The sequence below is a fragment of the Python bivittatus genome, unplaced genomic scaffold (assembly GCF_059951505.1).
Source record: "Python bivittatus isolate LINGU-HERP-01145 unplaced genomic scaffold, Pbiv_v1 ctg000370_np1212, whole genome shotgun sequence".
Lineage (NCBI taxonomy): Eukaryota > Metazoa > Chordata > Lepidosauria > Squamata > Pythonidae > Python > Python bivittatus.
The window spans coordinates 973,498-1,001,473 of NW_028277062.1; the positions used below are offsets into that span (position 1 = coordinate 973,498).

General features: G+C 54.2%; 1 protein-coding gene and 2 long non-coding RNA genes across 4 annotated transcripts in view; 2 read left to right on the top strand and 1 right to left on the bottom strand.

Moving 5' to 3' along the window:
- Positions 1-10,709, top strand: part of LOC112542128 (uncharacterized) — a 29,733-nt gene extending 19,024 nt beyond the window's left edge. Inside the window, exons 3-4 of the long non-coding RNA XR_015796468.1 lie at positions 3,955-4,337; positions 10,407-10,709. This is a non-coding gene — a long non-coding RNA (uncharacterized LOC112542128). The remainder of the gene's footprint in view (positions 1-3,954; positions 4,338-10,406) is intronic.
- Positions 1-27,976, bottom strand: ZFHX2 (zinc finger homeobox 2). Of its 2 annotated transcripts, none has more exons than XM_088142227.1 (10): positions 27,686-27,976; positions 13,572-16,045; positions 12,603-13,072; positions 12,089-12,320; positions 10,371-10,436; positions 9,547-9,593; positions 7,657-7,857; positions 7,216-7,348; positions 2,448-5,885; positions 1-1,796 (listed from the first exon to the last, which is right to left on the bottom strand). In XM_088142227.1, exons 2-10 carry the CDS (start codon positions 15,988-15,990, stop codon positions 943-945), a joined length of 7,860 nt encoding a protein of 2,619 aa, XP_087998353.1. In that variant the 5' UTR covers positions 15,991-16,045; positions 27,686-27,976; the 3' UTR covers positions 1-942. The 2 variants fall into 2 exon arrangements, with proteins under 2 accessions (XP_087998353.1, XP_087998352.1); XM_088142226.1 differs by lacking the exon at positions 27,686-27,976 and adding an exon at positions 20,595-20,692.
- LOC112542129 (uncharacterized) lies at positions 10,748-12,109 on the top strand. The gene is made up of 3 exons (XR_003085983.2): positions 10,748-11,126; positions 11,205-11,268; positions 11,647-12,109. It is a non-coding gene; the product is annotated as an uncharacterized LOC112542129 (long non-coding RNA).

Consider the following 27,976-nt stretch of genomic DNA (forward strand, 5'->3'; position numbering starts at 1 on the left):
TGGGGTGGGTGGGAGAGGTGAGACCAGGTTGTAGCCAAGGTTCGTCAAGGGAGGGTTTGGGGCCACGCGCGGTAGGGTGGACGGGAGTTGTGTGACGTGTGGGTCAAGAATTTTGGAGCGCTTTCGTTGATGTGAAGAGAGGTGGCATAGTTTTGATATTATAAAAGAAGGGAGAAGTCCCAACTTCTCAGGATCATCAAAGGACATTAAAACGGCCTCATCCCCTTGAGATGTTCCTGACAGAAATCACCGAAAGGTGGGAAGGTCGCTGAAGATGCCGAGATGTAAGAGATCTGGAGCCTCTTCTGCCTTTCTCAAGGGAGGGACCTGTCTATAGCACAGGAGGTGGAAGACTCAGGAATACAGAAATGGGTGGGAAGGAACTATGGAGGAAACAAGAGAAGGAAAGATTTGGGGCTGCCATTCACATTGGATCTGGCCAATAGGATCTCATTGGCCGGGAGAGGGGGAAGAGGTAGGGAATTAGCATCAACTGACACTTAAGGAGATATCTGAATGGGAGGAAGGACAGTTCTGGTGAAGAAAGGGTATGGTTGGAGAATGTAATGTCCTAGCAGACGTCCAGGGAATTGTTGAGCTAGACACCCTCTAGAGAAGATGAAGCTTAATAAGAACCAGGGCTTCCTCAATGGATGGGCTGCCATTGTGCTCAACCTCTGGTCATCCTGTGGAAGAGGAGTGATATCCGGAATAAAAATTGGGATGGGGGATCTGGGCCCTCGAAATCAGCTTGGGGAGGGACCCTCTCTCGTGATGACTTCCTTGCTGGCAGTTAGAAAAAAGGTGGACCTGGAGCTGAAATGAACATTGAAGGAGGACCGTTGGGTGGAAGCAGAGGGGTCGTCCAAGCGGGCGTCCACCCACCCACAGATTCGTTCGCTAGTCATTCTCTCTCCATTGGCGGCAGTATAGCATCCATCTCTATAAAGCTAGTAGTGTCGTAGAGGTAGCGTTACTTTTTGGATTGGAGTCCGAGTGAGGTAATTTGGATTCCTCTTTGGCAAACACCGATGCGGTTGCTGTGTTGGAACTGGCCTTGCGCCGATGAGCGCTGGAGCGCAGGTGGGCCCCCAGCGCCTCCCGCCCACTCACGAGCACCTCGCAGGCCAGGCAGTGGTAGGTGCACACAGGCACGCGCAGTGGGGGTGGCGCTGCTGGGGGCTGGCGCCCGAAGTAGCACAGAGCGGCCTGGTGGGCTACAGCCGCCCCCTCGCTCTCAAAGGCTGCCTTGCACTGGCGGCAAAGGTACTGGTGAGTCACGTCGACGGTAGAGATGCCGGGGGCCTCGGACACCTCGACGGGGGGCTCAGGTGTGGGTGTTGGGAGCAGGGGGCTGGGCAGCAGCCCCATAAGTGTCTGAGGTATGACAGGGTTCATGGGGAACAGCCCCTTCTTCATGCCGTAGAGCTGCTGGAAGTACGCCCCGGGCAGCTGGGCTCCGAAAAGGGAGGGGGCTGCCGCCGCCGCCGTGGCCGCTGCTGGCAACGGGAAGGGCAGAAACTGGCCCCCCAGCAGGGCCGGCACCGCAGCCTTCAACGTCTTGAGGTTCTTCAGCGTGGCAGTGGAGGACAAGGAGGGGTCCTGGGCTGAATTTGACGTGGGTTCGGCCTGACTGTCACTTGGGGAGGCCGCAGGAGCAGGAGCCGGAGCAGGAGCAGGCTCAGCTAAGGGGCCGAGCTGGCCCGATTCTGGTGACAGATGTTGAGGTAAGGAGAGGCCTGGCTGGGAGGGGGCCAAAGGGGAGCTCAGGACCCCCGAGGAGGAAGCAGACGTGCCTGTTGGGGTGGGAGAGAAAAAGAGAGAGATGAATTTGGGGATCTTCTTGGTCTGTCTCTCTTGGGCATAGCGTGCCCTCTCCCGCTGCCTCTGCCCCCTTTTCCCAGTTAAAATTCCAGAAACCTCTTCCTGCCTTTGCAGCTTGACCAATCGCGCTCCTCCAGCCTCGCCACACTAGAATCTGTTTCCTCTGATTTCTGGGACAGATGCCCTCTCTGGAAAGGGAGTCCGCCTGCAGCCCTCGGTCAGTCGATGCAGGGAGGGAGGACAGAATGGGAAACTCCTTTGCATTTTGCATCCAGCCCCATTCTCCCTCTCCCCCTCACAAAAAAGAACCAGAAGGGCAAAAGGAAGGGATGTACCAATGTGAGAATGAGAAAAACCGAGCAACAGAAGGAAACCTGAAAATGAAAACGCTGTAGACCAACGTCCCAGGCCAAACCTGGACCAGAACTTAAAACGGATGTAGGGAATTGTTGGAGGACCCTGCAGAACATCTGAGATGTTCCTGGAAAGATCAGAATGGGGCGTTCCTACAGCAAAGAGAGGACATTGTGTAGTATGCAGGAATCCATAATGCATCTCAACCCCAAGCTCCATTACTATCCTTGGATGTCAACAAACGTCACTGTCTAACAACCCCCACTCACCTGGCACAAAGGGGGACTTGCTTCCAAGAGAAGATGGCATGGCGGTAGGGGTCACAGGCACCCCCAGCCTGGTTGGGGAGGGTGTTCCCTTGTCCGACACCAGCTCATAGCACTTGCTCTCGCTCTTGAGCTGGGATTTGATGGCCTCCTTTAGCCGAGCTAGGTGGCCTCGGGAGAAGAGGTGCCCACGGCAAGAGACGTAGAAATCGTACTTGACTTCACAGTAGGGGCATTCAGATTGAGCCTGAGCAGTGGAGGGGGCCTCATCACCGCCACTGGTCCCGCCGGAGGCAGCCTTAGCCTTTTTCTCTTTAGCCCGGGCATTCTGGAACCACACCTGAATAACCCGCTTGGGTAGCCCTATCTCCTCCCCCAGCACCTCGCACTCCTGCATGGTTGGGGTTCGGTAGGCCTCATAACAAGCCTTCATGATCTTCAGCTGGAGGCTAGACATCTGGGTACGATACCGCCTCTGACCCAGAGAGTCTTGCACGCCTCCCAGCCCTCCATCCATCATTCGATTCCTTTGGCTGCTGGAGAAATCCAGGTCAGCTGAGGAGGAGGAGGAGGAGGAGGAATCGCTCAGCTCTCCCCCAGACAGGCTTCTGTCTTCTTGCTCCTTGGGTACCTCTTCTTCAGCCATCTCTTCCTGCATCTGTGGTTCTGTGGGGACTTCTGGCTTCGTGAGAAGTGGCTGTAGGTTAACAGCAGGGAGGTTGGGTGTGAAGGAACCACCATAATGAACAGGCGGGTCCCGTGGTGGAGGGTTGAACTTTGGGAAAGCGTTGGGGTGTGCTGGTGAGGGCTTGCTGGTTGGGGTGGTGGCACTGGTATTACACCGAAACTGGCCCTTTCGCTCACGGGCTCTTGTGTTCTGGAACCACACTTGGACGACCCTCTTTTTAAGCCCAACTTCTTCAGAGATGCAGTCGAGCATTTTCCGGGTGGGATTAGAATCTCGCATGTACCAGCGGTAGAGGATCTCCAGCTGTTCTGGCAAAATGGTAGTGCGCAGGCGCTTGTCCCGGGGGGGATCATTGTCTCCTCCAAGCACGCTGGCACTTTCGCTCCCAGTGGGAGACAGGGTCCCATCTTCGTGTTTCCGCTTCTGCGCACGAGAAGAATCTGGGTGGACGGCGCGTTCGCCAAATACTAAAGGGGTCATGTCGAGGGAAGGTGGTGGACCGGTAGAAGCCAATGGAGGAGCAGCTGCTGGCATGTGACTAATGCGGTGGATGTTGAGGAGATCGCTGCTTGAGAAGATGGCAGTGCACTGATCACAGGGGTGGCTCTTGGAGATCTCTGGGGGCACTGAGGGGGCAGGTTGCTCTTCTTCCATGGGTTTGTCCCCAGCCGCATCTGTCTTGATATCTCCACCAGGTCCCAAGATTTCTCGCTGCTCCCCTTCCTCTTCCTCCTCCTGCTCCTCCTCCTCGGGGCCTTCATTCTCTTCCTCTGCCCCATCTCCTTCCCCCTCATCAAGCTGATCATTGTAACACTTCTTCAGGTGGCGCACCAACTCAAAGATGCAGCGGAAGGACGTCCGACACTTTTTACAAGACGGCTGCGCTGTGGCGTTTCCGCTGCCCACGCTGGCTTCATTCCCGCCGCTCTTTCGGGCTTTCTGGCGAGCGTTTTGGAACCAGACCACAATGACCCGATTGGGCAACCCCAAAAGCACGGACAGACGCTCCACCTCACCATCTTTGGGATAAGCGCTTGACTCAAAGAAGGACTGCAAAGCCTGAGATTGGAACTCTGTGAATTTGGTACGAGAGAAACGGCGGGTTGTGGGGAAGCTCCCTCGGGGAAGATCAAGGACTCCAGACGATGCAGTGTTGCCTTCCTCTTCCTCTCCTCGAAACCACAGAGACTTCAAGCGTTCAGGAGGTACACAGGGAGTCTCATTTTCTGGTGGGGGCACAACCACTGGCATGGGCTGCATTAAAAATGGAGGGCAGAGAGAGGGAATCTCCAAGGGCATGGAGGCTTGTGTCACGGTGACTGTGGTGTTCTCCACAACAGTGGTGGTGACGGTTGAGACCGCTGCAGCAGCGGTGGTGGCAACAGTGGACTCAATGGGGAGCACGGGTGGAGGGGGGGGATACATGCTATCATAACTCTTCCGGAACTGCGCCGCGTAGCGATTGAGGGCCTCGAAAGGCAGGAACCGCCGGTGCACGTGCTCCTCATGGGTCTTCAGGATGAGCATGTTGGAGAACTGCTTCCCACAGGTGCCGCACTGTAGCTTGCCCGCAGGGGGGCGAGGCGGGATGGCTGGGGGCGCTGCGGCAGCTTGCTTGCCCTCGTTGTACTGGATTACTAGCTCAAAGCCAAAGTTTTCCAGGAGGGCTTTGGCAGCCGTGCGGGAGGCCTCGCTCCCAGGCTGACTCCCCTCAGCTTCTTCTCCTTCAGTCTCTTCAGCCGTCTCTGCCTTGCAGCTACTAGAGGCTGTGGGGGCCTGTTCTTCCTTGGGGGGTAGCGGTGGTAGCAGGACAGGCGAGGGGGTGGGGAGAGTCAGGGCTGGAGTCGCTAAAGCCAATTTGGGGGCCACCTTAAGATCATGTAAATAGAAAGGAAGCAGGAGCTGCTGCTGTTGCTGCTGCAGTTTTAGGAGTGACTCGGGTACCAAAGGGAAGGGGGGCAGCAACGGTGGAGTGAACAGGGGCGTAGGAAAGCGTGGTAGTTCTGCGGATGGCGTTAAAAACGGGAGTGCAGGCACCTGGACACAGCCGGGGGCCTCTGTTTCCAGAGGGGTCTCGTTTGGGTGCTCCAACTCAGCCGGGGGCAAGTCCGCCTTGCCCGCGGCCTCCATCTTGGCCACGCGGGAGCGGGTCTGGTGCAGAACGGACCGCATGTGGATCTCCAAGGTGGAGCTCTGGTTGTAGGAGACGCGGCACGTGGTACACTTGTAAGGTTTGTCGGAGGATGGCTGGAGAGCCCCGGGGGTGCCGGGCTCCCCCCGAGACGACACGGAAGGGTCTGCGGAGGCCTTTTTCATCTTGTGGAGGTGGGAAACAGAATTGTAATGCACCAGGAGAATGTTCTTCTGAGTGAAAGATTCTTTGCAAATTGTGCATTTATAGGGACGGGCCGGATCCAAGAATTTATCTAAGGCAAAATTGGTTGCCTTGCGGTAGGAGAGCGGGTGCCGGGAATCTGGATTTGGCAGGATGGGGGGCGAGGCCTCAGGGGGCTCCACCAGGACATGTGCTGATGGCTGCTGGTCCTCCAGGGTGACGTTTGGCTGAGAAGGGTCATCCTCTTCAGATTCTTGAGGAGTTACAGCAAGAGAGGGAGGGGGGAGGGGAGGGGGAGGAGAGGCAGGAAGCGACTTTTCGGGGCGCTCGCTAGGAGGCGGGGAGGTAGCCACGGAAGGTGGGGGGGTTTCAGGGCAAAGCACCGGCGTCGGGGAGGCTTTCTCCTCTGCGGCTGGTGCTGTTGAAAGGAGGGGGAAGAGAGAAGAAAGTTACTGCACATATCCTTACAAAAGAAAACACCCCCTCTCCCCAAAAAGGAGTGGTAGGCAGAAGCCACACTCCAAGAAAAGACCACGGCCAAGATAAGAAAAATACATTGATATTAATTGATTAAAAAAATATATATTTATTTTGGTGCCTTTGAGTCAGTGTTGACTCCTGGCGACTGCCTGGACTAGTCCCTGCAGTTTTCTTGGCAAGATTTCGGAAGTGGCTTGCCGTTGCCTCCTTCCAAGGGCTGAGAGAGGGCGGCTGGCCCAGTGTGACCGGCTTTGTACCTAAGGCAGGAGTAGAACTCACAGTCTCCCAGTTTCTAGCCTGGGGCCTTAACCACTGCACCAGACTAGCTCTCAGTTGAATAAACTGCTATTAAAATAGCCCGTAGCATCAAATCAGTCTCCATCTAGAAATCCAACCATTCTCTTCATGCGTGCTGACAACTCTCACGTGTCGAGACAAGTGCATATGCCCACCCATATTCCCCTCCTTCTGCTCAGCAGAAAAGGCAAAAGCAAAAACAAACAAACAAACAGGATGGAGACGAAGCGAGGCAAAGTAGTGGATGAATTAGAAAAGAAAGTGGTTACGAAGGGTTAAATTCACCAGGCAAGCAGCACTAGCCAGCCATGAAATATGCAGCTGTTTGCACCTCTTGCTCATTCCTTTGCTTTCAACAGAATTTTCGAAAGTTGTAGTTTGCTATCTGGGAGAAAATTCTGTTCCAAGCAACTTGAAACCCCAGATAAAAATTGAACGGGGTGGGGGCTGGCTATTCTGGGATGTCACGAATGTTCAGCCCTATGCAGCAGCTAAGACAAGCAAGCTCACCAAGGAAATTCACCCTGGCCCCCACCTCCCCCTCCTGATCTTTTAGAGCAACCTAGAAACCTTTTGATATTAAAGAAGAGTACAAGTAGGCCTCCCTTAACAATGGCAGTTGGGCCTGGAATTTCCATCGCTAAGCAGTGTGGTTGTAAAGCACAACGTTGTGTGACTCTGTTGCTTTGCAATGGAAATTCCGGCCCTTCCGATTGCCGTCGTTAGGCGAATCCCACACTGTCATTAAGTGAGGATGTCACATAGTCACCATTTGCACCCTCCTGCCGGCTTCCCCATTGACTTTGCTTGTAGGAAACCAGCAAAGAAGGTTGCGAATGATGATCACGTGACTGGGATGCTGTGATGTCATAACTGCGAGCTCGGCGCTGAGCGAGGACCACCCGTACATACTCATTTCATGAAAGATGAGTCAATTGCTATGTGGGGGGGGAGACAAAACACTTATTTACCAATGAAGGGGCTTGGGGCTTCCGTTCCAGCTCCTTGCTCTACGCTGGGAGTCCCGCCTGGTTTGGGCAGATCAGGAGGAAGGGTGACTCCAGGAACAACTTTTGTGGCAAAAGTCATTTCCACTGTAGTGGCCTGAAGTGGAGCAAGAGACAAAACAGCTAAAAGTACACAGTAAACGTTCCCCATCAAAATCACCTCACCATTCCATCCGTCTCATCCTCCCCATCCAATAGCTGCAAATCCCCTCTTTCCCTTCCCCTCTTTCGTCCGATAGGTTCCTATCAGACAGGGACCGATTCAACAGGTCAAGCTTTCCCCCAGTTCAGTGGACAGAAAGGCTTCCCCTACTGAACTGCGGCACAAGCGATTAAGGTGCCAGAGTCCCCTTGAAAGAAAAGGAGCCATCCTGTCCCATTCTGGCCTGTGGCCCTTGCACGCACCACCAGCAGCAGCTTCTCTACGCATTCGGGCACCACGTTGTGAACGTGGCTGAGATGGAAGTGAAGGTTGGCACGGCCCACCAGCTGCTCTTGGCACAGGGGGCAGTGGAACTTGGGCTGCACGGCATGCTGGGAGATGGTGTGAGCCCGCACGGCTTCGGCTGATTGGTCAACGTAGTTGCAGTAGGGACAGCAGAACACCTGGTTGGCAGAAGGAGACATCAACGAGTTAAGGAAGGATTGGCAGCACAGTTGGGAGAGGCAGAAAGGGTTCAAATGGATCGGGTCACTCCCCCCCCCAAAAAAAAGTAGAGTTGACTTGTATCAGCACCTCTTCCCCCAGATGCATCTGCAGGGGGGGCCAAAAAAGTCAAGATGGTGACTGCAACTTTTTCTTTTTTACATGCATTTTGCATGCAACAGTAATGGGCTGTGAGAACGACCTTGAGGAACAGAAGGAAGAGCTAAGCCTAGACAATGGTCTGATAAGAGAAAGTGGAGTCCAGAGGAATGGGGATGGAGAAAGCGACTCAGAAGGGACTCTCCCTAGTTCTCTGGAACGTAAAGGCAGGAGAGGGGGGAGGCGCTTTCAGACTTGCAAGATTCGGTTACTGTAACCTTACAATAAAAGTCGGGTTAGTCTTCATGGTTTGGGCTTCCTGGTCTGGACTACCTTGCAGGGCTGACATGCAAAAAAGGGGCTTCAACCACACTACTGCAGGCACCATCTTGACTTTCTTTACTCTCCCTTGCAGATTCCTCCATAAGCTTGTCTTTTCTCGTCTGTGACATGCTGTTTTCAGTGGCTTCCCACTTCAAAATGGCCAGGGGGGAGGCTGCGACTTTAAAGGGGGCTTTAATATAAGGCTGCAAAAAAGGGAGGTTGTCCACCTTCTGACACACCTGATTTCTTCCTTTTCTTGTTCAACATACAAAGCTAGTGTGATAGAACTGGAAAACGTCCCCAATGGTCCATTGCTGAAAATTGTGCTTCCCAGAAAAGTCAAATCTATAATTCTGTTTTTCTGCCTACTGCAGTGCAATGTGGAGATCACCAAGAGGATAAAAAAAAGGGGAGAATTCTCGATTATTCTTAGACCACCCCCCGAGAGGCAGTTAAATTTGTGTTTTTGCTAAATTTGGAAATCAAATGAGGATTATTCCAAGCATTTCTGCGCCACAATCTGCTTTTTTTTTATTTTTTAAAATTGCTGACCGAGACAAGGTTTGAATCTGAATAAAACAGAGAGAAACCAGGTCCAGTTATCCACCTCAATGTGGTTTGTTTAACAAAGTAGGACTGTACAAAATGCTAAACAATAGCCCGTGGTTTATCATCCCCAACAACTGGATTCCCAACACCCTAAGCCCCCACTCAAGAAATTGCTAGGGTTTAGTGTGGAGCAGAATGACTCCAGAAGCGGAGAATTTAGAGTGGCTTTTCAAACCCTTTTAACTGCTTACTAGACAGAGCTCCTGTTATTAGTTGGTATAAAAGTACAATTTGTCATTATCATTTTTAACAGTAGGAAAAAGAAAATGCTGGTGGGTTGGCAGAGAAAGTGCTTGGCGGTACTGTTATTAACCTCCTCCGTTCACAGTTGGCTGCACCCAATTGGTGTTGTGTGGGTGGATCACCTCTGTTTGCCCCCCGCCTCCGCAGACAACGCTAATTAATTTCAGTTTTAATTCAGCAACATTTGGACTCCTACCGGGGGGGGGAGAACACACACACACACACTCTTGTCTGCCCATTCATTGGGGGGGTTAAGACAATGCAGCCTGAAAGGAGTGTGGAAGATAAGTGTGGGACCCATGGTGAGAAGAGGTGCTGAGTTTCTATACGATTAAGATGCCCCCCCCCAAATCAAAGAAGTAAATCCAACTCACCGTGGTGTCTCCCACGCTGGAAGCTGTTGCTTCAGTCTCATCTGAACCTGTTCAAAAAGAAAGCCACTGAGTTTGCAATTTGCACGAAGCCAGCAGGATGGGTCCTGGGGGAGAGGTTAGGGGATGCAACTCACCCCCCACTTCCAAAGGCCATCTGGAGTGACGCTTTTTGGACTTGTCATCTTTTGGAGAGAGTGGCAAGGTGGAAAGAGAATAAGGGGACTGGGGGAAGCAAAACGCCCTCTCCCCATCTTCACTCCCTCTCCAAACAGGAAAAAAAGCAGAAATCAAGCCATTTTGCCCCAAAACTGAGGCAGCACAGTCTTGACTTCCAGACATCGCAGGCTGCCCAGTGGTCCACTAAATCCTTGGTGGTCGGACCATGATTGGATAAACTCCCAGTGGGGCCGGGCTCACCCGAACAAATCCCGTACAGGCACCATAGGAACCAGACACTGGTGTTTCTGCAAGCATTTTAAAAATGGGAGTCTGGAGATTTTGGGAAAGTGGCATCGTAACACCCCTCTCCCCCAGAGAGACAAAAGAAGATCAACCCTTCATTGGCTCACAATACCACAAAGTTAAAAGGAAGAGCACCCCCTCCCTCCAGCCCAACAGGTGATGGAGCAGAGCCCAGTCCTTTTCCTGACTTTCAGTTCTGAAAGATTTAGGTTAGGGGTGTGGCTTTCACCAGGAGGAAGGGATTAAAGGCAGAGCCAATCATCTTGGCTGGGGGTGTGGCTTTCACCAGGAGGGAGGAGTTAAAGGTGTGGGCAATCATCTTTATTGTGCAGGTGGGTTGGGTCACCGGAGGAGCTCCTCACCAGGTATCCATGTTTTGTTCTGCTTTTCTTTTTCAGGAGTTAAGCTATCCAGAACAGATTCCTTCCCTGGAGATGGAGAGAACAAGATGGGAACAGAATTTGGAAAGGATCGAAGGGAAGTTCTGCTCAAACAAGTAGGACCGCTTCCGTTGGTGATCTCCCGATGTGCTGGAAGTACAATCCCCCGTCTTCCCGGCCAGGGAGGATGGGAGTTTTAATCCCACACACCAGGGGCACCAGGCTGCGGATCTGCGCTCCTTTCCACCCTAAGGTGGCAACCACATTTTCCTTCCTGTAGGCCAGTGTTTCTCAATCTTGGCCGCTTGAAGATGGGTGGACTTCAACTCCCAGAATTCCCCAGCCAGCATGGCTGGCTGGGGAATTCTGGGAGTTGAAGTCCACCCATCTTCAAGCAGCCACGGTTGAGAAACACTGGTGTAGGCTAACATTTCTTGTCCTCTTTCATCCAGGGGTCTGGAAGACGAGCAACCCAAAAGAATGCCGAAAAAGGTGGAAGGGGGAAAAAAAGAGACAGAGGGAATTCCACCATCAACGCTGTGAAAATCTGAATGACGCACGATCCAGGACTTTATCCCCGTCAGAGACTAATTAAACTCTCAACCCAAGTGAGATCGTTAATATTGAGCGGGCTCGCCTCCCTGGCCGATAGCTGCAGCCTCGCTACCATCGGCAACTCAATTAACGCTGTTCAATACACCCGCCAAGACGCTAAGACCCTCATTTCTCACTGACTAGGTGTGTGTCCCCCTCGCAACACCTGCGGCTTTCCTGTGCCCCCAGGTCCTCACTTTGACCCCGCAAATCTTGTCTTAGCCAGGGTTCCCCAGCATTGCCTTCTCCGGGCCCCCCCTGGACTGCAGGATCTCTTCTCCGAAAGGTGAATTATCCAGCCACCCGATTTGCCCTTTCGCTGCCCTCGGCCCTGACCCATCCCTCCGCTTTCAATCATCCGTGCACATGTGCACGCCCTCCCTATATTTTTATCCTGTCCTGCTGATCCCTGTTGACTTCTGCTCCCAGGTAAGGACGCAAGGTCAGGTGGATTGCAACAGATAAATTGGAGCCGGGAAGGCAGCCAATTGTCACCGCTTGGATAGGGTTCCCTGACATGGGAGGGGGAAGGTGGGGTGGGCAGCCTCAGCTAGGGGAGGGAGAAATATATATATATCTTCCCCCCTCCCATTTCTCCCCTGCTTCCCCGGCTGTGGTCCCTACATATCTGTCTCATTTCTCGTCTCCTTCATTCTTCCTGCAGGTTGCTAGGCAACCTCCCCCAGTATCTGTCATAATCCATTATGAAGCTGGGGGGGCACAGAGAGAAAGAGATTGACGGTGGCTGGAGGAGAGGAGGAAGGAACGTACGCTCAGCTGCTCTGCCCTCCGACATCCCCAGAAAGAGGGATGGAGTTAAACCCTGAGCAGAGCGGGAGCCAAGGCTGAAGACATGGCGCAATTTTTGCTACCCCTTTTGGATCTCAGCTGCCACCCCCCAGGAATGAACAGAACGTGTGCCCTTCTGCAGACCTCTTCGAGGCGCGTCTGCGGGTCCTTTCCCGGAGCCCCCCACCCCTCGATTTCCCCCAAGGCCGCCTCTTCCCCTCCCTGGCCCCCCTTGGTACCCAACGCCCATCTGCGGTCCGCGGCGCCACCCCACACGTGAGCTACCGCCGGCCGCGCCCAAGCGGTGCGGTTGTTACCGGCAGCGTTTGCAGGCGCAAAGCAGATGTATCTTTCGAGACCCAAAGTGCCTTCGCCGTTCTGGAGAAGCTGGAGGCGCCACTGCCCGTGGGCCTCGCGGTGCTGGGGGGACCGGAGGTGCTGGATCATGGCCAGGCGGTTCGGCGAGTCCACGTTGCACAGGAGGCAGCGGAACTGCGCGGATTCGGAGACGGGTGGGGGTGCCGAGGCTGACTCCATTTCCAGGAGAAACTAGGAGAGAAGTGGGAATGGAAATTGCAGGTTCTAAGAAGGGAGGAGGACACCAGTCGGCTCTCCGATTGGGCCCTGCTTTTCCCCCCATGCCTTTCTCCATTCCCCTTTTATACTTAAGCCTACCCGTGATCCTTCCTCGCTACCCCTCTCTGATCAAGTTCAACCTAAGGAGTGTCCTTTGAGTAGGTTTGCGGCACCCCTTTCCAGTAATGCTTGCAGTGATGGTTACTCTTAAGCCTGTCTGCCCCCTTTCCTGCTGTCCTTCCCCCCACTTGGTACCTTATAACCTTGCAGGGCTTCCTGGTGACCTGCGCCGGCCACGTGCAGCTGAATTTTTTCCTTGCTGTTGGTCTCATATTCACAGAGGTTGCAATGCAGGTGAAGGGGTGGGCCCAGGGGGAGCTCCACCCCCAAGTGTGCTCCAAGGCTGCCCCCTTCCCGCAGGTGAGCGGCCAGCTGGTATTTCAAGGCGTGCTTGTCGGTCTTGAGGTGCAGCTGGAAGTTGGCCTTCAACTGGGTGCCGTAGGCGCAGAGACGGCACCGGTGCAGGTCGCCCGACACTTCCTTCCACTCCGCCTCGGGCAGGGAGCGTGGGGCTGAGGCATGCCGCAGGAGGGCGTCCAGGCTGTCGGTGCTGAACGCTTGGCACACCAGGCAGCTGAACAATCTCTGGGGGGCCAACAGGTCAGGTCCAGATTGGGCCGGCGACGGGGAAGGTGGAGCAGGTTCAGGAGAGAGAGAGGTGGGTGCTGCAGAGAGAAAGATGAAGTGAGCATGTGAATTAATGGGTACCTCTAGAGCAGGGTTTCTCAACCTTGGCAACTTTAAGATGTGTGGACTTCAACCCTTCCTGGCTGGGGAATTCTGGGAGTTGAAGTCCACACATCTTAAAGTTGCCAAGGTTGAGGAACCCTGCTCTAGAGGAATGAGGGGCATGGGGAAAGAGAAAGGAAAGTAGCAGAAGAGCTAAGGTTGGTACCACAACACTGGAAAGACACTTGGATTTTAACACACAACCGTGAATGGACAAGATGGACGTGGACATGGGAGCAGAGAAACGGGTAGAAAAAAACATCAGGAAAGCAGCAAGTGGGGGAGCGAAACCAAGAAGCCAGGGGAGACCTTGAAGGAAAGGTGGAGGCATGGATGGATGAAGTGCAATAGTTCCAGGAGCACAGTCAACCTTGAGGTCCACCTGGACACCAAGAGTGGTGGCGGATCAAGCAACGGGGTAAAGGTCTTTCTTACCTGACCCCAAGGTAGCCATCTTCCTGCCGGCCGCACTGAGGTGCTGGAAGCCTCCGTTGAGCAAGAGTTGGGGTTGTTCCATGGGCTTGTCTGCCCGCAGACCTGGGTTGCTCCCCGAGTGTGCCTGGTGGGGATGTGGGTGGTGGGAATGGCTGAGAGCCTGTGCCCCGTAGAAGGGGAAGAGCTCTGGCTGAGCCTTGCCTCCAGCGGGGGGCTGAGGTTGCCCCAGCAGCCCAGGCAGCGCCAAAGGCAGCCCTTGATGGAGCAACAGCATGTTCTGCATGTGCTTCTCAGAGGTCATGTGGATCCGCAAGTTGCGGGAGATGTTGGTCTCATAGCTGCACACCTTGCACTGCCAAGAGGACTTGCCTTTTGACTCCTTCTCCTCGGGGGAGGACGGGGAAGGCGCTACGGGAGGAGCCACCGGGGGCCCGCTGCCTCCCGTGGCTTGGTAGCCCTGCAGGTTGGCCAAGTGTTTGTCAGACTGCATGTGGATGCTCAGATTGCCCTTGGTGGTGGTGGAGTAGTTGCAGGCCTCGCAGCGATAGGGCTTATAGCCACAGTTGTAGCTCTCCCCTCGGGCCAGGCGAGGGTGGGGACCCCCCGTGCTGCAGTAGGCGCAGTGGCTGTTGTTCTCCGGATGCTTCTCCTTCATGTGGACATCCAGGGTTTGCTGGTACTTATAATGCCAGTTGCATTTGGGACACTTGAGAGTCTTACAGGAGTTCCGCGAATGAAGCAAGGACATGTGGCCAGACAAGGTCAACCCAGAGTAGGCCATAGCTGTGAAATCTTCCCCGAAGGCCAGCGAGGGCCCTCCGTTGTGGCTGTTGCTACCGAGCCCGTTGTTGACCTCAAATCCAGCGGCGGCCACTTCATTGGCCATCCCCACGCTGCTCATGCTGTCGGCCAAGTCGGTGGTGCTGATGTCGTGGGCCAGCCCAACGCCCATCCCGTCTGCGTCATGGGGAACGCTGTTGCTGTGCCCTTTGGGAGCGGGCTCGGCGCTGCCAGTTTCAACAGCCAGGTCCACACAAGGGACCTTGTGCATCAGTCCTTCCTTAACGACCTCGTTGGTCAGCTCCTTGTTGATGTCCTCCTCGGGCAACCCAGCGTGGTCAAAACTTTTGGCCTTGGTCAGCGGTGTCTCTGAGGGAGGGGTGTTAGCAGCCAAGGGTGGGCTTTGTGAACCGAGTGAGCTTTGGTTTGGACGTCGTTCCTCCTCTTTCTTATGGTCATCCATTCGTGCCTCCTCCTCTTCCTCCTCCTCCTCCTCTTCCTCCTCCTCCTCTGGTTTCTCCTCCATGCCCCCCTTTGCCCAGTGCGTGCCGCCGACCCTTGAATCTTTGGTATCTGGTGGCTCGCATCGTCGTTCTGGGCTCCTCTTCTGGTTCTCCTCCTCCTCTTCTTCCTCCTCCTCCTCCTCCTCCTCTTCCTTTACATTCACCCATCTGCTACACATTCTGGCATTGAGGTCTGCCTGGGTGGTGGGGTTATTTGGTTCTAGGAAGCCAAGGTCGGTACCCTGGAACACAGCAGAAGCCCCTCCATCCAGGGCTTGGCATTTGTGGTTGCTGAGCTGCACGCCGTGGACCGTACAGGCATGAGACGCCAAGGAGCGGCCCTGGCGGAAAGAGAGGCGGCAGGCTAGGCAGAGCCAAAGGGGAGCCCCTGGCAGCTCCTTGTCTCGGCCAAGGGTGGCTTCTCCTTGGGAGTGTTCCTCGTCCTCCACGTGGGCGGTGGGGGCATCTTTGGATTTGAGGGTAGTGTTTTTGGCAGATGCAGATTGAGCGGGGGCCCCGGCCAGTCGGTAACTGTAGAAGGCGCCTTGAGGAGTCAACTCGCCTGGCGCTGAGGTATTCTGGGACATTTGGTCAGTAGACATAAAGCCTTGGTTAGGACCTCCACTGCACTGGATGTGGAGGATGGACACTTGGGGAGCTGCGGTGACGGGGGAGCCCTTTGGTAAGCGTAGGTGGGCACTAGTGAGGAGGTAGGCCGAGCCGTCAGCAGCAAAGAAGAGCTGGGCCTCGTTTCCACCATCCTCGTCCTCTTCTCCATGTTCTTCTGCTTCTGGCTTGGCCCCATCTTCGGCCAGGGGCGTTCCTGGAGGGAAAGGGGGTAGATTTGGCAATGCTGGGCCACGGTCCGCTTGGAGCTGTGGGGTAGACGAGATGGCTGTGGGGAACTTGACCGAACCGAGCTCGGCTTGGGAACTGGAGCAGGGTCTCATGACGTCGTCGGGAAGCAGGGAAGGGGAAGGGTCCCAGAGGGGGGGTTCTTTGGTGGGTGGCAAGGCAGGAGAGCCCTGAGCAGGCCGAACCGCGGCCCTGTCATCCTGTCCGTCTGCCGGGGGGACAGCAGCGGAGGAGTGGGAGGAGGAGGAGGAGGAGGAGGCAGAGTTAGAGGGGGCGTCCATGGCGGTGCAGGCGCGAGGAGCACGGAGGTATCATCTCAGCACAGGAGCCGAGACCCTGCGGGAAAAGCAAGAGAAGACAAGCTTGTGTGAATCCCCTGAGTGGTCCCACCCTGGAGCAAGAGGACAAACTGGTCCTCTAACACAGCGCTTCTCAACCTTGGCTACTGGAAGACGGGTGGACTTCAACTCCCAGAATTCCACAGCCAGCTGGCTGGGGAATTCTGGGAGTTGAAGTCCACCCGTCTTCCAGTGGCCAAGGTTGAGAAGCACTGCACGTAAACAGTATTTTGGCCAACATATCTAGAATTCTGGCGGAGAAACGGGTGAATCTTAGGAAGTGTTATCTTTTTTTCCACAAAATGGACTTTGTAGGACAGTGTGCAGCTTGAGTAGAATTAACAAGGTGTGCGTGAAGGAGCCCGTGCAGGGACAAGGGGCATACACCAAACCGAACAGGGTTCTTTGGTTTTGAACCTGAGACAAACCCACTGCTTTCTGGAAGTTCTGCCCAACTATTCGGCAGAAACGAAACCCGGAACATTTTTGTTAGACCACATTTCAGCTGAATCCAAGCCCACGGGGTCCAGGAGTGATTTTCACAGCAGCTTTAAGGTATGATTGCTCCCCTTCTGAGCCCCCCGCTTGGCATAGCCCACTGGCTCATCCCCCCCCCCCGCATTTTCCCTGCACTTTCCCTCACCACCTCTCCTGCCTCCTTTCTTCAGCTACTGCCGATGTCCTTGGTTCCTGTCTGCCCCCCAACACTTCTCCACATTCGGGTCCTTCTCTGGACCAAACACACACCTCGGTTCCAACCTGAGCCAGCCAAGAGCGAGTGTACCACACATGGGACAGTGTGGGCACGGTGTTGTATGTCTCTAGGAGGGGGGAAGTCACTGGCTGAATTCCTGACTTTGCCAGTTAAAAGGATCTGGAGTGGGCAATGGGACCATGTGAACGAGGGCCTGGCAGGATTAGATAGGGAAATGAGACAGTGGATGCCAAGCAGAGCCCTCATTTCTTAGGTCAGAGAGAGTGCAGGCCTCTTAGGCAGAAGCACCCGGACATACAAGGGAGGTCTTTCCCAGAATTGCTCCTGGCATGGAAGATGGGATCCAGGAAAGTTAAGTCCAACAGTGAGTTAAGGCAGGGTTCCTCAACCTTAGCAACTTTAAGATGGGTGGACTTCAACTCCCAGAATTCCCCAGCCAGCCATGGGGAATTGGCTGGGGAATTCTGGGAGTTGAAGTCCACCTGTTTTCCAGTGGCCAAGGTTGAGAAGCACTGTTAAGGAATTGGAAAGTTAAGTTAAGGAATTGGAAAGCCATGCTGTTTTTGGATCAGGAGGACTGTTGAGTATGGGGGAAAGCGGCTGTCCATCTCTGAAAAAGATTTGCAATGCAAATTAACAGCACGTTGGCAACTGATAAGATGGGGAACGAGGAAGGAGCCAGACCCACGTTCTGCAGGGCATGAGTACCGCACAATATATTTTCTGATCGTCCCACAGGCGTCCAGACTCGCTTGTTTCTAACAGCCTTTGGCCTCCGCTCGCTCATGTGGTTCCTTAAGTCTATTTCTCTATTCATATTTGCACGCAACCGATTCCTCCCCAGTCTTTGCGTGACCCGTATTTTAACATCTTGCCAGTATGCATATACATACATAACGTAGAACCGAGGTTAGCCGGGTTGGTGAAATTAAATGCACCTAAAATTCTCCAGAACCGCTGAAAATGGAGTACGGCTGGAACTCTTCCAGTTTTACAGGGGTGTCTGCAGGTACCGTCAAAAAACACACACTGTGCATAAGAACCAACCTGAGCTTCAAGCTTACCCATTGCTGCCTCCATTTTGACTTTTTTGACTGTTCCTGCACACAACCATTTCTCTTTGCCTCTTTCCTTTAGCTCTTCCGTTCAAGGGTCAGTTATAGACTCGCTTTCAGGAGCCGGTCAGGTGGACGGCTCATCTTTCTGAAAACGGGGGCTTTATTTTTGCATCTGTCTGGGGTTTCTATTCCCCCTGAGCCAGGTATGAGTCCCCAGAGTGGATAATGCAACTTGTATCAGAAGTTATTTCCTCTGATATGCCTATCTGTTTCCATGTCAGCATCTTACTTGCTCATGATTGCTAAAATTGCTCTTCATCTCGCTGTCCATCAGCAAATACCTGTGTGCCCGTTTCCTAAAACAATATAATTCAGCAATTCAACTCAAGCTTTTCTATTTTCTTGTAACATTTGGGTTGTCTGGGCACAATATGTTTCTCTTGCTTGCTTGAATTGCCCCCATGGCTGGACCCCCCGCTCTGCCACAAAACAATTCAGGTTAAAATTACCCCACAAAAGCTTGGTCTTTAATAGGCTCGGATAAACAGGATGGTGCGCCCATCTGCCTCTAATAATCCTGCAACTGGGTTTCCATACAACGAGATGACCCCGAGGGTGCAAAGTCCTGGGAATTGCCCAACACTGGCCAACATGGGGAGGTATTGCAAATTTAGCAGCGAGGGGAGCTAAAGCAATTGTGCCTGCTACAGCTTCAATGGGATCCTTGCCATGCGGGGCTTGCTTGCTCAAGATGGCCTCAATTTTGCTCAAGAGGCCCCACGACAAGGTTTTCGGTCATGGCCACTTTCTCTGCCCCCCCGAAAGGCTGGGAACTAAAGAGGGGTGAGTTAAGGGAGCTGTTGCAATCTACCCTACACAACTAGCTGTGATGGGTTTTGGGGTTTTTTTTTTAGATATTTTATCCCACCTTTCTTATTTTTATAAATAACTCAAGGCGGCGAACAGACCCCATACTCCTTCTTCCTCCCATTTTCCCCACAACAACAACCCTGTGAGCTAGGCTGGGCTGAGAGATTGGGACTGGCCCAAAGTCACCCAGCCTGCTTTCAGGCCTTAGGTGGAACTAGGACTCACCATCTCCTGGTTTCTAGCAAGGCATTTTCAGCAAGGAAGACAAAATAAATCCATGTTGGGACACTAATGGGCTCTGCCATCACAGGGCATCTGTGCCCACTGTAATACCCAGCACCCCCAGACAGCTGGTGGTCCCAACGCAATCTGTGGGTGTCCTGATTGGGGAAGGTGCCTGGAGACCCTTCTTTGCTCAAACATTTCCTCTCCTCAAACCCACCCCCAACCCTTTTAACATTATGGTCTCCGTGTCCCGGGAATTAACAATTAAAAAAAAACACCAAATTAACCCCCCCTTTTTTTGTTCATTCCTCCACTTGGTGGAGCAAGGAGGAACTGGGAAGGGGGAGAGCAAATTGTGCTCTCTTCCTCTTTCCTCCCCCCCCTTTTTTTGCTTGCTTCTTCCCCTCCCCCTTTCGCAGGGTGGTTAGTCAATGCAAATTGTCTCATTAAGGAGAAAAGGAGGCGGGAGGCGTAATTAGAGGGCTGCTGCATATTTATTATGAGGAAGCAGACATACAAAGGCGGGGGGGGCGGGGGGAGAAGATGGAGGTGGGAGTGCAAAAGGAGGAAGGAGAGGATGGAGACAAACGGAGGGAAAAGGCGAGGGGAAAGAGGAAGCAGTGGGGGAAAAAGAATAAAAGGAGTGTGTGTGTGTATCACTGCACACGCGTGCGTGCGTGGAAGATAGGGCACCCAGAGCAACGAGCCAAGGGGAGAATGATGGAAAGGGCCAGAGGAAATCAAACGCGGAGCAAGACAGGAGGCAGGAAATAAGGAGTAAAAGCACGCGTGTGAACATACACCGAATGCGTGTCTCCACAGACACGCGCGCAGGCAACGTAGGCGCGGGCACAGCCGACCCCATCGAAGGTGCGCTGATCAGGCACGGCCCGAGCCGCGGGCGCTCGGGTGCCAACCCGCGGATGGCGGGGGGGGGGATTTTCCTGGGCGAAGGATGGGAGCCAGCGCGGGGGGCCGTGGGGGGAGAAGGAAGGCCGCCCGGAGGCTGCGGAGGGAGGAAGAGGAAGGACAAAGCGCGAGGCAGAGACGGGAAACGGGCCGAGGGCGAGGCCGGGCTGGCCCGCTGCAGCCGGGGGCGGACAAAAGAGGGGCCGGAGAGGACGCGGCGGGAAGCGGAGAAAGCGAAGCGACTTTGTGGGGGGGAGAAAGAGGGGCAGCCGAGCCCATGTGGCGCGCCCGCGAGCGAGCGAGCGGGCAGGGCGGGCGCGGGGCTGCAGCAGGCGCGGGGGAGGGGCTCCGGCGGGGCGATTAACGGGGAGATTAATGTCGCGGGGTGACAGGGAGGCAGCGCGAGTCAATAAAACGCGGAGCGCGCTGACAGGCGCCGCTTTAAATTACGCTGCGCAGCGGAGAGGGGGGCGAGGCGAGGCGAGGCGAGGCGAGGCGAGGCGGCGCTCCCGGCCCTCCTCCTCCCCCTCCTCTCCCCCTCCCCGCAGTGGGGCCGCGGCCCCCCGTCCCCGAGCTGCAGGCCTCTCGCCGGAGAGACGCGCCAGCGCGCCCCTCAGAAGAGCCCCCTCCCCAATATTCGCCAAGCTGGTCGCTCACAGGAACGGTCACTAAGGGAGACGCGGGGAGGCTGAAAGTCCTTTCTGGCGGAGCCGAGCTGGGGAGGGGGGCGCTGAGATGCGAGATTTGTGGGGTGGCGGGAGAAGGCTCACCTGACCCTAGATATTGTCTTCCCCCTAAGGAGCAATTGCGTTTCTGCGGGAGGGCGGGAGGGAGGCAGGCGGCATGCAGGGCTGGGCTGTGCAACGATGGAGACATGAGGTCCCCCCCCGCTTTTGTTTAATCCCGCAATGCATTTAGGATTTCATTTGTATGTGATTTGCATACAATATGGAGGGGAGGATCTCTCGCCTTTTGGCACCCTCCAGTCTGCAGCCTTGTGGAGGAAGCGAAGGAGGTTCCTCCCCCCCCCGGAAGAGAGAGACCTTCCCCAAATGGTGCATGGAAATAATAATACTATCACTTTTTTTGTCCTCGGAGCAGAATGTGCAAAGCTCCCCGAGTGTGGGATTTCCCCCCTCCTGCAAAAAGACACCCTTGATCCCCTTCTATCCTTTGAGGGTGATCCAGGAGGGGGGAGGCCAAGTGTGAAAAATGCCCGGGGCCCAGAAGCCCAGCTTTCCACACCTGTCTTGAAAGAAATCATGCCTAAGGTGGGGGGGGGGATCTGAGACGGTTTTCCCTTTAAGACCTGGAGCTGAACTCCCCAAACATCCGAGCAGGGTTTTTTCCTGGAAGATGTAGAAAGGCGAGTTTCCCGGCTTTTGAATCCCTGGGACCTTTCGGCGGTGGGAGCCAAACTGTGGGACCCAAATGTGCTTGTGTTACTGTTGTGTAGGCGCCCGTGTGTATGCTGGACTGCGCATGCGTGCACGGTTGTAATATGAGGTTATGTCCTCTCCAAGGACATCTACAATTTAAAGCCAATTGCAATAAACCATGAAGATGGGAGGCTGGGATATTACAGCCGTTGCAAGGAGGCGAATTCAGCCCTCCCGTCCCCCAGCTTCTAGGAAGCCATTCAGAAGCGCTCCGGACGCAGTGGGTTTTTAAGAGGTGGACAGCGCCGTATTTTAGGCAGCGGGCCCTTGTATTCTTGGCTTAAAATGCACTCCCTGCAGAATGAATAAGCAGCTGCAGAAATGTGGGAAGGCTGTGTTAATAAAAATGCGAGAACCGTGGGAAGTCAGGCCTGCTATCTATCCCGTGTTCTGCTCCGTGGCCTAGCAAGATGCGCCAGGGAAAAAGCATATAGGTGGAATTTTTGGGGGTGGGGAGGGCGTTCATATTCCCTAGCAAACCGCTGAGCTCTGTACAGAGCTTTCAACAAAGGAGACAAAATTTCAGAGGCGTAGCCATTGATACCCTAATCCAGCGTTTCTCAACCTTGGCCGTTTTAAGATGGGTGGACTTCAACTCCCAGAATTCCCCAGCCAGCTGGCTGGGGAATTCTGGGAGTTGAAGTCCACCCATCTTAAAACGGCCAAGGTTGAGAAACGCTGCCTGAATCTCTGCAAATCTAACTTTGGAAGGCCAGCGTCGACATTCCTTTAGGCAAAGTGTGATCCTAAAATGTTTGCGCCGTCAAAGCATTCCCTGCCCATAATAGGAATTGCAAGGAGAGACACAACATGTTCCATTTCTGTACGGCACATTTCCTGATACTAATAGGTGGACCAATGACACCATTTAGCTGTGTGGACTAATTCTCAGGAAAGGCCATACCTGTTGGAGAATTCTGGGAACAAACGTATCTGGAGCACCCCGAACTGGAGAGGCTGAATTAGACAAGAGCAGGAGGGTAGATCAATTCTCTTCCTTTTTTGAGGATGAGTGATTTGCAGGTGAGTTTTCTCACCTGAGAAAACATCCCAGAATTCTTTGCTATGGTGCCAAGGGATTCTGGGACAGACACTCTTCCTCTCCTCACCTGAGTAGCAAATGAAATATTTTCAGCCAGGGCCAAACTGATAGATAGGTGATACATTTCTTTAAAAAAATCCAAATCCCACCCGCTGAGAAAGGCAAAAAGTTCCTTTTATTCACTAAATGGGCAAAATAAAAACACAGTATGCTTTAAAACACTTTCATACAGCACCCTCCAAAATGCAATTTATTCATTTGGCCATGTATCATGCCCCCCCCCCATTTTTTTTGCATATATGAAGAGAGCTAAAAAAGCTGAAATCTGACTTAGCAGCTCCTAGCACAAGGCCCCTTCAGCAGTGTTCTTCTAATATTTCACCTTGCAGTGCCTGAATGAACAATGTTGCTTTGCATCCATAAGGACTAGCAACTTAGTTTCATTACTGGGACGTAAACTACACTGCATTACTGCCTTTATGACTGTCGAACTATTTGCACGACTACTTTTAAAAATGAGACACTCAGCTCAGGTTTATGACAACCCAGAGGCCAGGAGTAAAGTTGTAGCTTTAGTGTAGCGTCACAACAGGCTACGCACTTGAGATAGGGGTTATCATCCTTGGAACGTACACGGAGGGGGAATGGAAATGAACCTGCGATTCTGAGGCGTAAACTGCACTGCTTTCTCCCACACTCCTTCCATTTTGATGCAAGGCTTACAAAACAACCTCAGCGCACACTGCCGTAAATGCACCAAGATGGTTGTACAAGCAGGTTCTGGGTGCCCGGAACAATGCGTTTAAAGCATTGCCCGAGAAGGGATCCAATCAGCTCTCAAAAGAGGAGCGTGACCAAAGGAGCAGCTGAGAAGGGCCACCAGGATTGCAGTGTGTGTGCAACACGTGTATTTCTTGTGCACCTGATAATTAGACACAGGAAATGCCCAGGTGTTATTTGAGCCCAGAGCCATACGTGTCCTTAGACACACTACTTCCTTGTATGTTCTCAGCCCCTTCACTTGAAATTTAGAATTTTTATACATGGTATCTGCCCTACCTTATAAAACCACTGGAAAGATCTCAGATTTCCATATATATTATGTCTTTACCTACATTATTGTAGACGTGGGGTTTGGGTTTATGTTTATGCATTATTTTCTTACCTATCGCTTCTTCCTGAGATTTACAAAGTATAGATGGTGCTTTTATGATTTTTTGCTAGCTGCTTGTTCCCAAAACTGTAACGTTTTGAGTGGCTGGGGCTTAAGCACGCTTCCTTGTGCACTGTGTTGGTGCGTATGTTTGTCGCTGTGCTGTTTTCAATGTTGTGAAAATGGGCTCTTCTTCACTGTAGGCCTTAAACAGGAACTAGTCAAGACTGTACCTGTGCAACTTTATGACTGGGTGGTTTTGTCATACGTAATTTTTTGGTAGCAGTGTGACATTCAGGTTCTCAAAAAAAAAAAAATCAGATCTGTGACATTGGCACAGATCTTCACAATGGAACAGATGTTCCATTGCCTGCTTGCACGCCTGTCCCAAAGAACTATATTCAAATATTCTCCTCTTGGATTGAACAAGAACTGATGGAAAGCTGACATTGAATTAGAGGCACTCCTCAATCAGCTTCTGGAAGCTGTAATCCCACACACCTTGGAAGGGGATGTGGGCAAGGAATCTGCCAGAGAGATAAAGAGATCTGCACTCCATCAACATCTGGAGGGCTACGGATCCCTCATCCTTGATCTAGCCTTCCGTCCAGTGGCAAGCAAAATACTTTAAAGGTGTAAATTGTTGTAGTGCAGCAGTGACAGCTTTCAGGATGTGCTTGGCCCTGGGATCTGGTGTTGAGAGGTAGACTGCCTCTGTGGTTGGAGGTTCAGTTTATCTTCCCCTCTCTTAAGCCCATGACTTGGGGATCTTGAGCAAGTGTATAAAGCTCTTTGCCAACTTCCTGCCTTCTGGACATTTCTGGGGGCTAAACCTCTCATCCCCTTCGTCAAATTTGGCTGGGGGTGATCAGATTTGTAGAGGCTGACAGCTCAGGGTGGTTGAAGGAGCCAGTTTGATACTGTATTTTATTATGCATGTAAGTCTGCCATCGAGCAGATGTTCTATGCCAGGACAAGGGTTTGGAGCATTTATCAAAAAAGGAAGGTGGGGAGGAAGGAAGCTTGCAACCACAAGCTGATCTTCAGTTAATGGGGTGGCAGGTGAGAAAATAAGAAGGTAAATAGCTGATTCACTCAGGCAAATCACACACATTTTGCACAGGAGGTGGGACTTCAAGTGCCAGGGCCAACAAAAGGACAAAGTTTTGAGTGGGAACGAAAGAACTCACGGCGAGGCCCTGGTTCCCCCCAAGAAATCGGGCGTGAAAGGAGGCAACCCTGCAAGCTTGTTGTAAAAGGGGCTGCAAACAGTAGGCCACGTACGAAAGGGCCTCACTTAGGAGACTGCAGCACCCCGGAAACTTTGCTGCTTCCAGCCCTCTGAGGAAATTATTTCCAACTGTGACACCGCAACCCCTTTGTGCAAAGGCCGCATTGTCTCCCTCGGTTCTTCCCCTGGTTCGCATTGTATGGAGCTACAACGGCGTGTGGTACCCCTGACCTCAGCCTACCTTTTCACGCCGCAGACGCCTACGGATCACCCTCTTAGAAGTAAAGCAGCTCAAAGACCGTTTCGCCCGGCCTTTCTAGGAAACCAAAAAGGACCTTCCGCAACGTCCCACCTTTTGCTGGCAACGCGCAATGCGAAGGCGGGGAGCGATATAAGACAAAAGCGTTCTCCTCAACACCATATTGCAATAGGACCCCGCGGAGTTCTGACTACCGTCCAAGAAATCGCCTAACTTCTTCTGGCCCAAACCAGCCAGAATTCATTCCAGAATTCAGGAATCTGGAATGCTAAGAGAGACTCTCCTCCCAGATCAAGGAATGGGAAGAGAAGTGGATCAGGAGCGGAAATGAGATTTCATAAGCCTTCGGAAATCTGGCGAACCTCACACCATTTTTTTTTCCTGGCAATCTACAAACATTAGAAGTGTGCTTTGCACACCAGCTGGCCAAACCCATCATTCTCTTAACACCTTCCTCAACCCACACCAAGGGAGTTAGCATTTTGACCACCACCCTCAAGGGGATCTCCTTGAGAATTTTACACACACACACACACATTTTCACTGCCACCCGGATCTCAGAAATCTAGGAAAAGCCTCTGCGGGAGTGTCTGATCACCATGAACCCTCTCGGACTCAGTTTCCCCTTCTTCTCATTATGGCAATAAAGGACTTTTGCAGCTTTCAAAAGTATTCCATAAAATGGCCATCAAATCACAGATACACATCCGATTAGGGCTTAAATTGCTGATGCTGGACTAGAATACATGGAATAAGCAGGTTAACAGAAAAGTCTCCCTGAGCATGTAAAAAGCATATTGTGCAGCACTGAGTATTGCATAGCTTGCCCTCATATTTCTGGAAGCAAACGGAGCAACTATCCACCTGCATCCAGATTTAAGCCCCAACATTAATCTCTGGATTCCAATGTACACACAACAAGGGTGCCACCTGTCTCCCTCCCTCTGAAGAAACCAGGATTCCTGGTTCCAAACCTGCTAGCCCCAAACAATGTGTTGGCTAACTTTTGGTTGGGGTTTCCATTTTCCCCCTCCCCTTCTGCACCTTGTCAGGTGAACCCCGGGAGAGGGAGAAGGCCAGGGTCAGCGAGCCAAGCCACGTGAGTGAGTGAGCAGTGAGCGAAGGAAGGAGGGAGGGGAGGGGAGGGGAGGAAGAAAGATTGTAAAATCAATTAAATGAGTTGCTAAAGGAGCCTTGTGTCAACAGTCTGTCTCAGAGTGGAAAATATGAGCTGCCGAAACACACTCCTGCCTTCCACACCTCTGCCAAGGGCCTTCCCGACTTCTTCCATCATCCTGTCCATCGCTGTCAGAGGGCCGAAGGGAGAACCAGGCCAGGGCAGGAGGGGGGCGGGGGTGGGGCAGGGGGCACCTTGGGCAGGTGGCTGGGAGCATCAGAGGATGGACCACCCATCGGGAGAGCAGCCGCCCTGCCAGGGAGGCGGGCAGCAGGAGAAGGCAGGCAGGGCCGGTGACAAACGGGGAGCAAAGCTGGCCCGGGAGGAAGAACGCGATGCTCAGCCCGTGGAGCGAGGGGGGATGTAAAGCCGGGTGCTCTGCGAGAGGGAGCCATGGGGAGGAAGGGGGGGGCGCTGGAGGGGGCTGTGCTGGGCCCTCCGAGGAGGCAAAAGGATCTTCCGAAAGGGGGCAGGTGTGCAGCCCCCACCTGTTCCAGGAAATGGCGGGGGGGGGGGCTTTCCACCTTTCCAGGACAGAGGATAAGGAGAGGGAGGGGGAGGGGGAAGAGGTAGGAAGGGTCAAGGGGGAGTTCTCCATAGCTTCCTCTAGTTTTCTCTCGCTCTCCCTCAGACACACACACACATACACACACAACCCATTTCTGGGATCCCCCCCCCCGCACAATTGCGCCTCCAGGCCTGGATCGCTCTAGTTTCTCCCGCTTGGACCCCTGAAGAAAGGGGGGGATCAGGGAAGAGGGGCAGCTGCCCCCAAACCTGGCCCGACTCTTCGCCGCGCAGCCACCCCCCCCCCCGGCCCCGCTCGGCTGTCACATTCGGAAGCTGCGACGGCTGTCCCCCGACGGAAGCCCCTCTGCCGCTGGGCCCTCGGGTCGCCCGCCCGCCCGCCCGGCCCCGGCGCGCGCTCGCCCTCTTGCCCCCTCCCCGAGCCTCGTCCCCCGCTCGGGGCTCTCCAGCGGGACACTGTGCCGCCACCGGCAGTAGCAGCAGCGGCGGCGGCTCGGGGCGCTCTCCCGCCTTCCTCCTCCTCCTCCTCCTCCTCCTCCTCGCCCGCCCGCCCCCGCTCGCTTCGCCGCCCCTCCAGCCGCCCCTTTTCCGCATTCATTTATCCCTCGCCCGCCCGCCGCTCCTCCGGGCGCCTCGGCCGCCACCTTCCCCGCGCTCCACCTGCCCCTTCCGCCCCTTCCGCGCTCCGGCCCGGCCCGGCCCGGCCCGGCCCTCCGCGCCGGCTGTCCTGCCTGCCTGCCTGCCTGCCTTCCGCCCAGCTGGCCAGCCCTCCATCCCCGCCTCCAGCTCTCCCTCGGGCGCGGCGCGCGCCGGCGGTGACTGGCTGGCTGGCGAGCTGGCTCCGCCGCCCGCCCGCCGGCCGGCTGGCCGGCCGTCCGCTCGCCCGCCGCCGCGCTGCTTCCTCCGCCGCCTCTTCCTGCTGCCGCGGCCGCCCGCCCGCCCGCCTCCTCCTCCTCCTCCTCCTCCTCCTCCTCTCTGCCGCTTGCGCGCTCGCTGGCTCGGAGCGAGGGATAGGAAATCGATGCCACTTACACCTCCGCTGGAAGAGAGAGGGGACCAGCAGGCGCCGCTGACGCTCCTGGCCGCCGGGGTGGGTGGGGTGGCTGAGGAGGGGGCGCAGGCAGGCTCAGTTGTCAGCGCTCCTCGTCTGGCGGCGGCTCCTCCGCGCCGTTCCTCGCTCGGCTCGGCTCAGGCAGGCAAAAATCGATGGGGTTCGCCGCGCCGGGGCTTCCCCATTGATTTACACTCGTCCGCCTCCCAGCCTGCCTCGTTCCCTCGCTCCGCGGACCTGGCGGCTGCCTTCCAACACAATGGAATAATCAA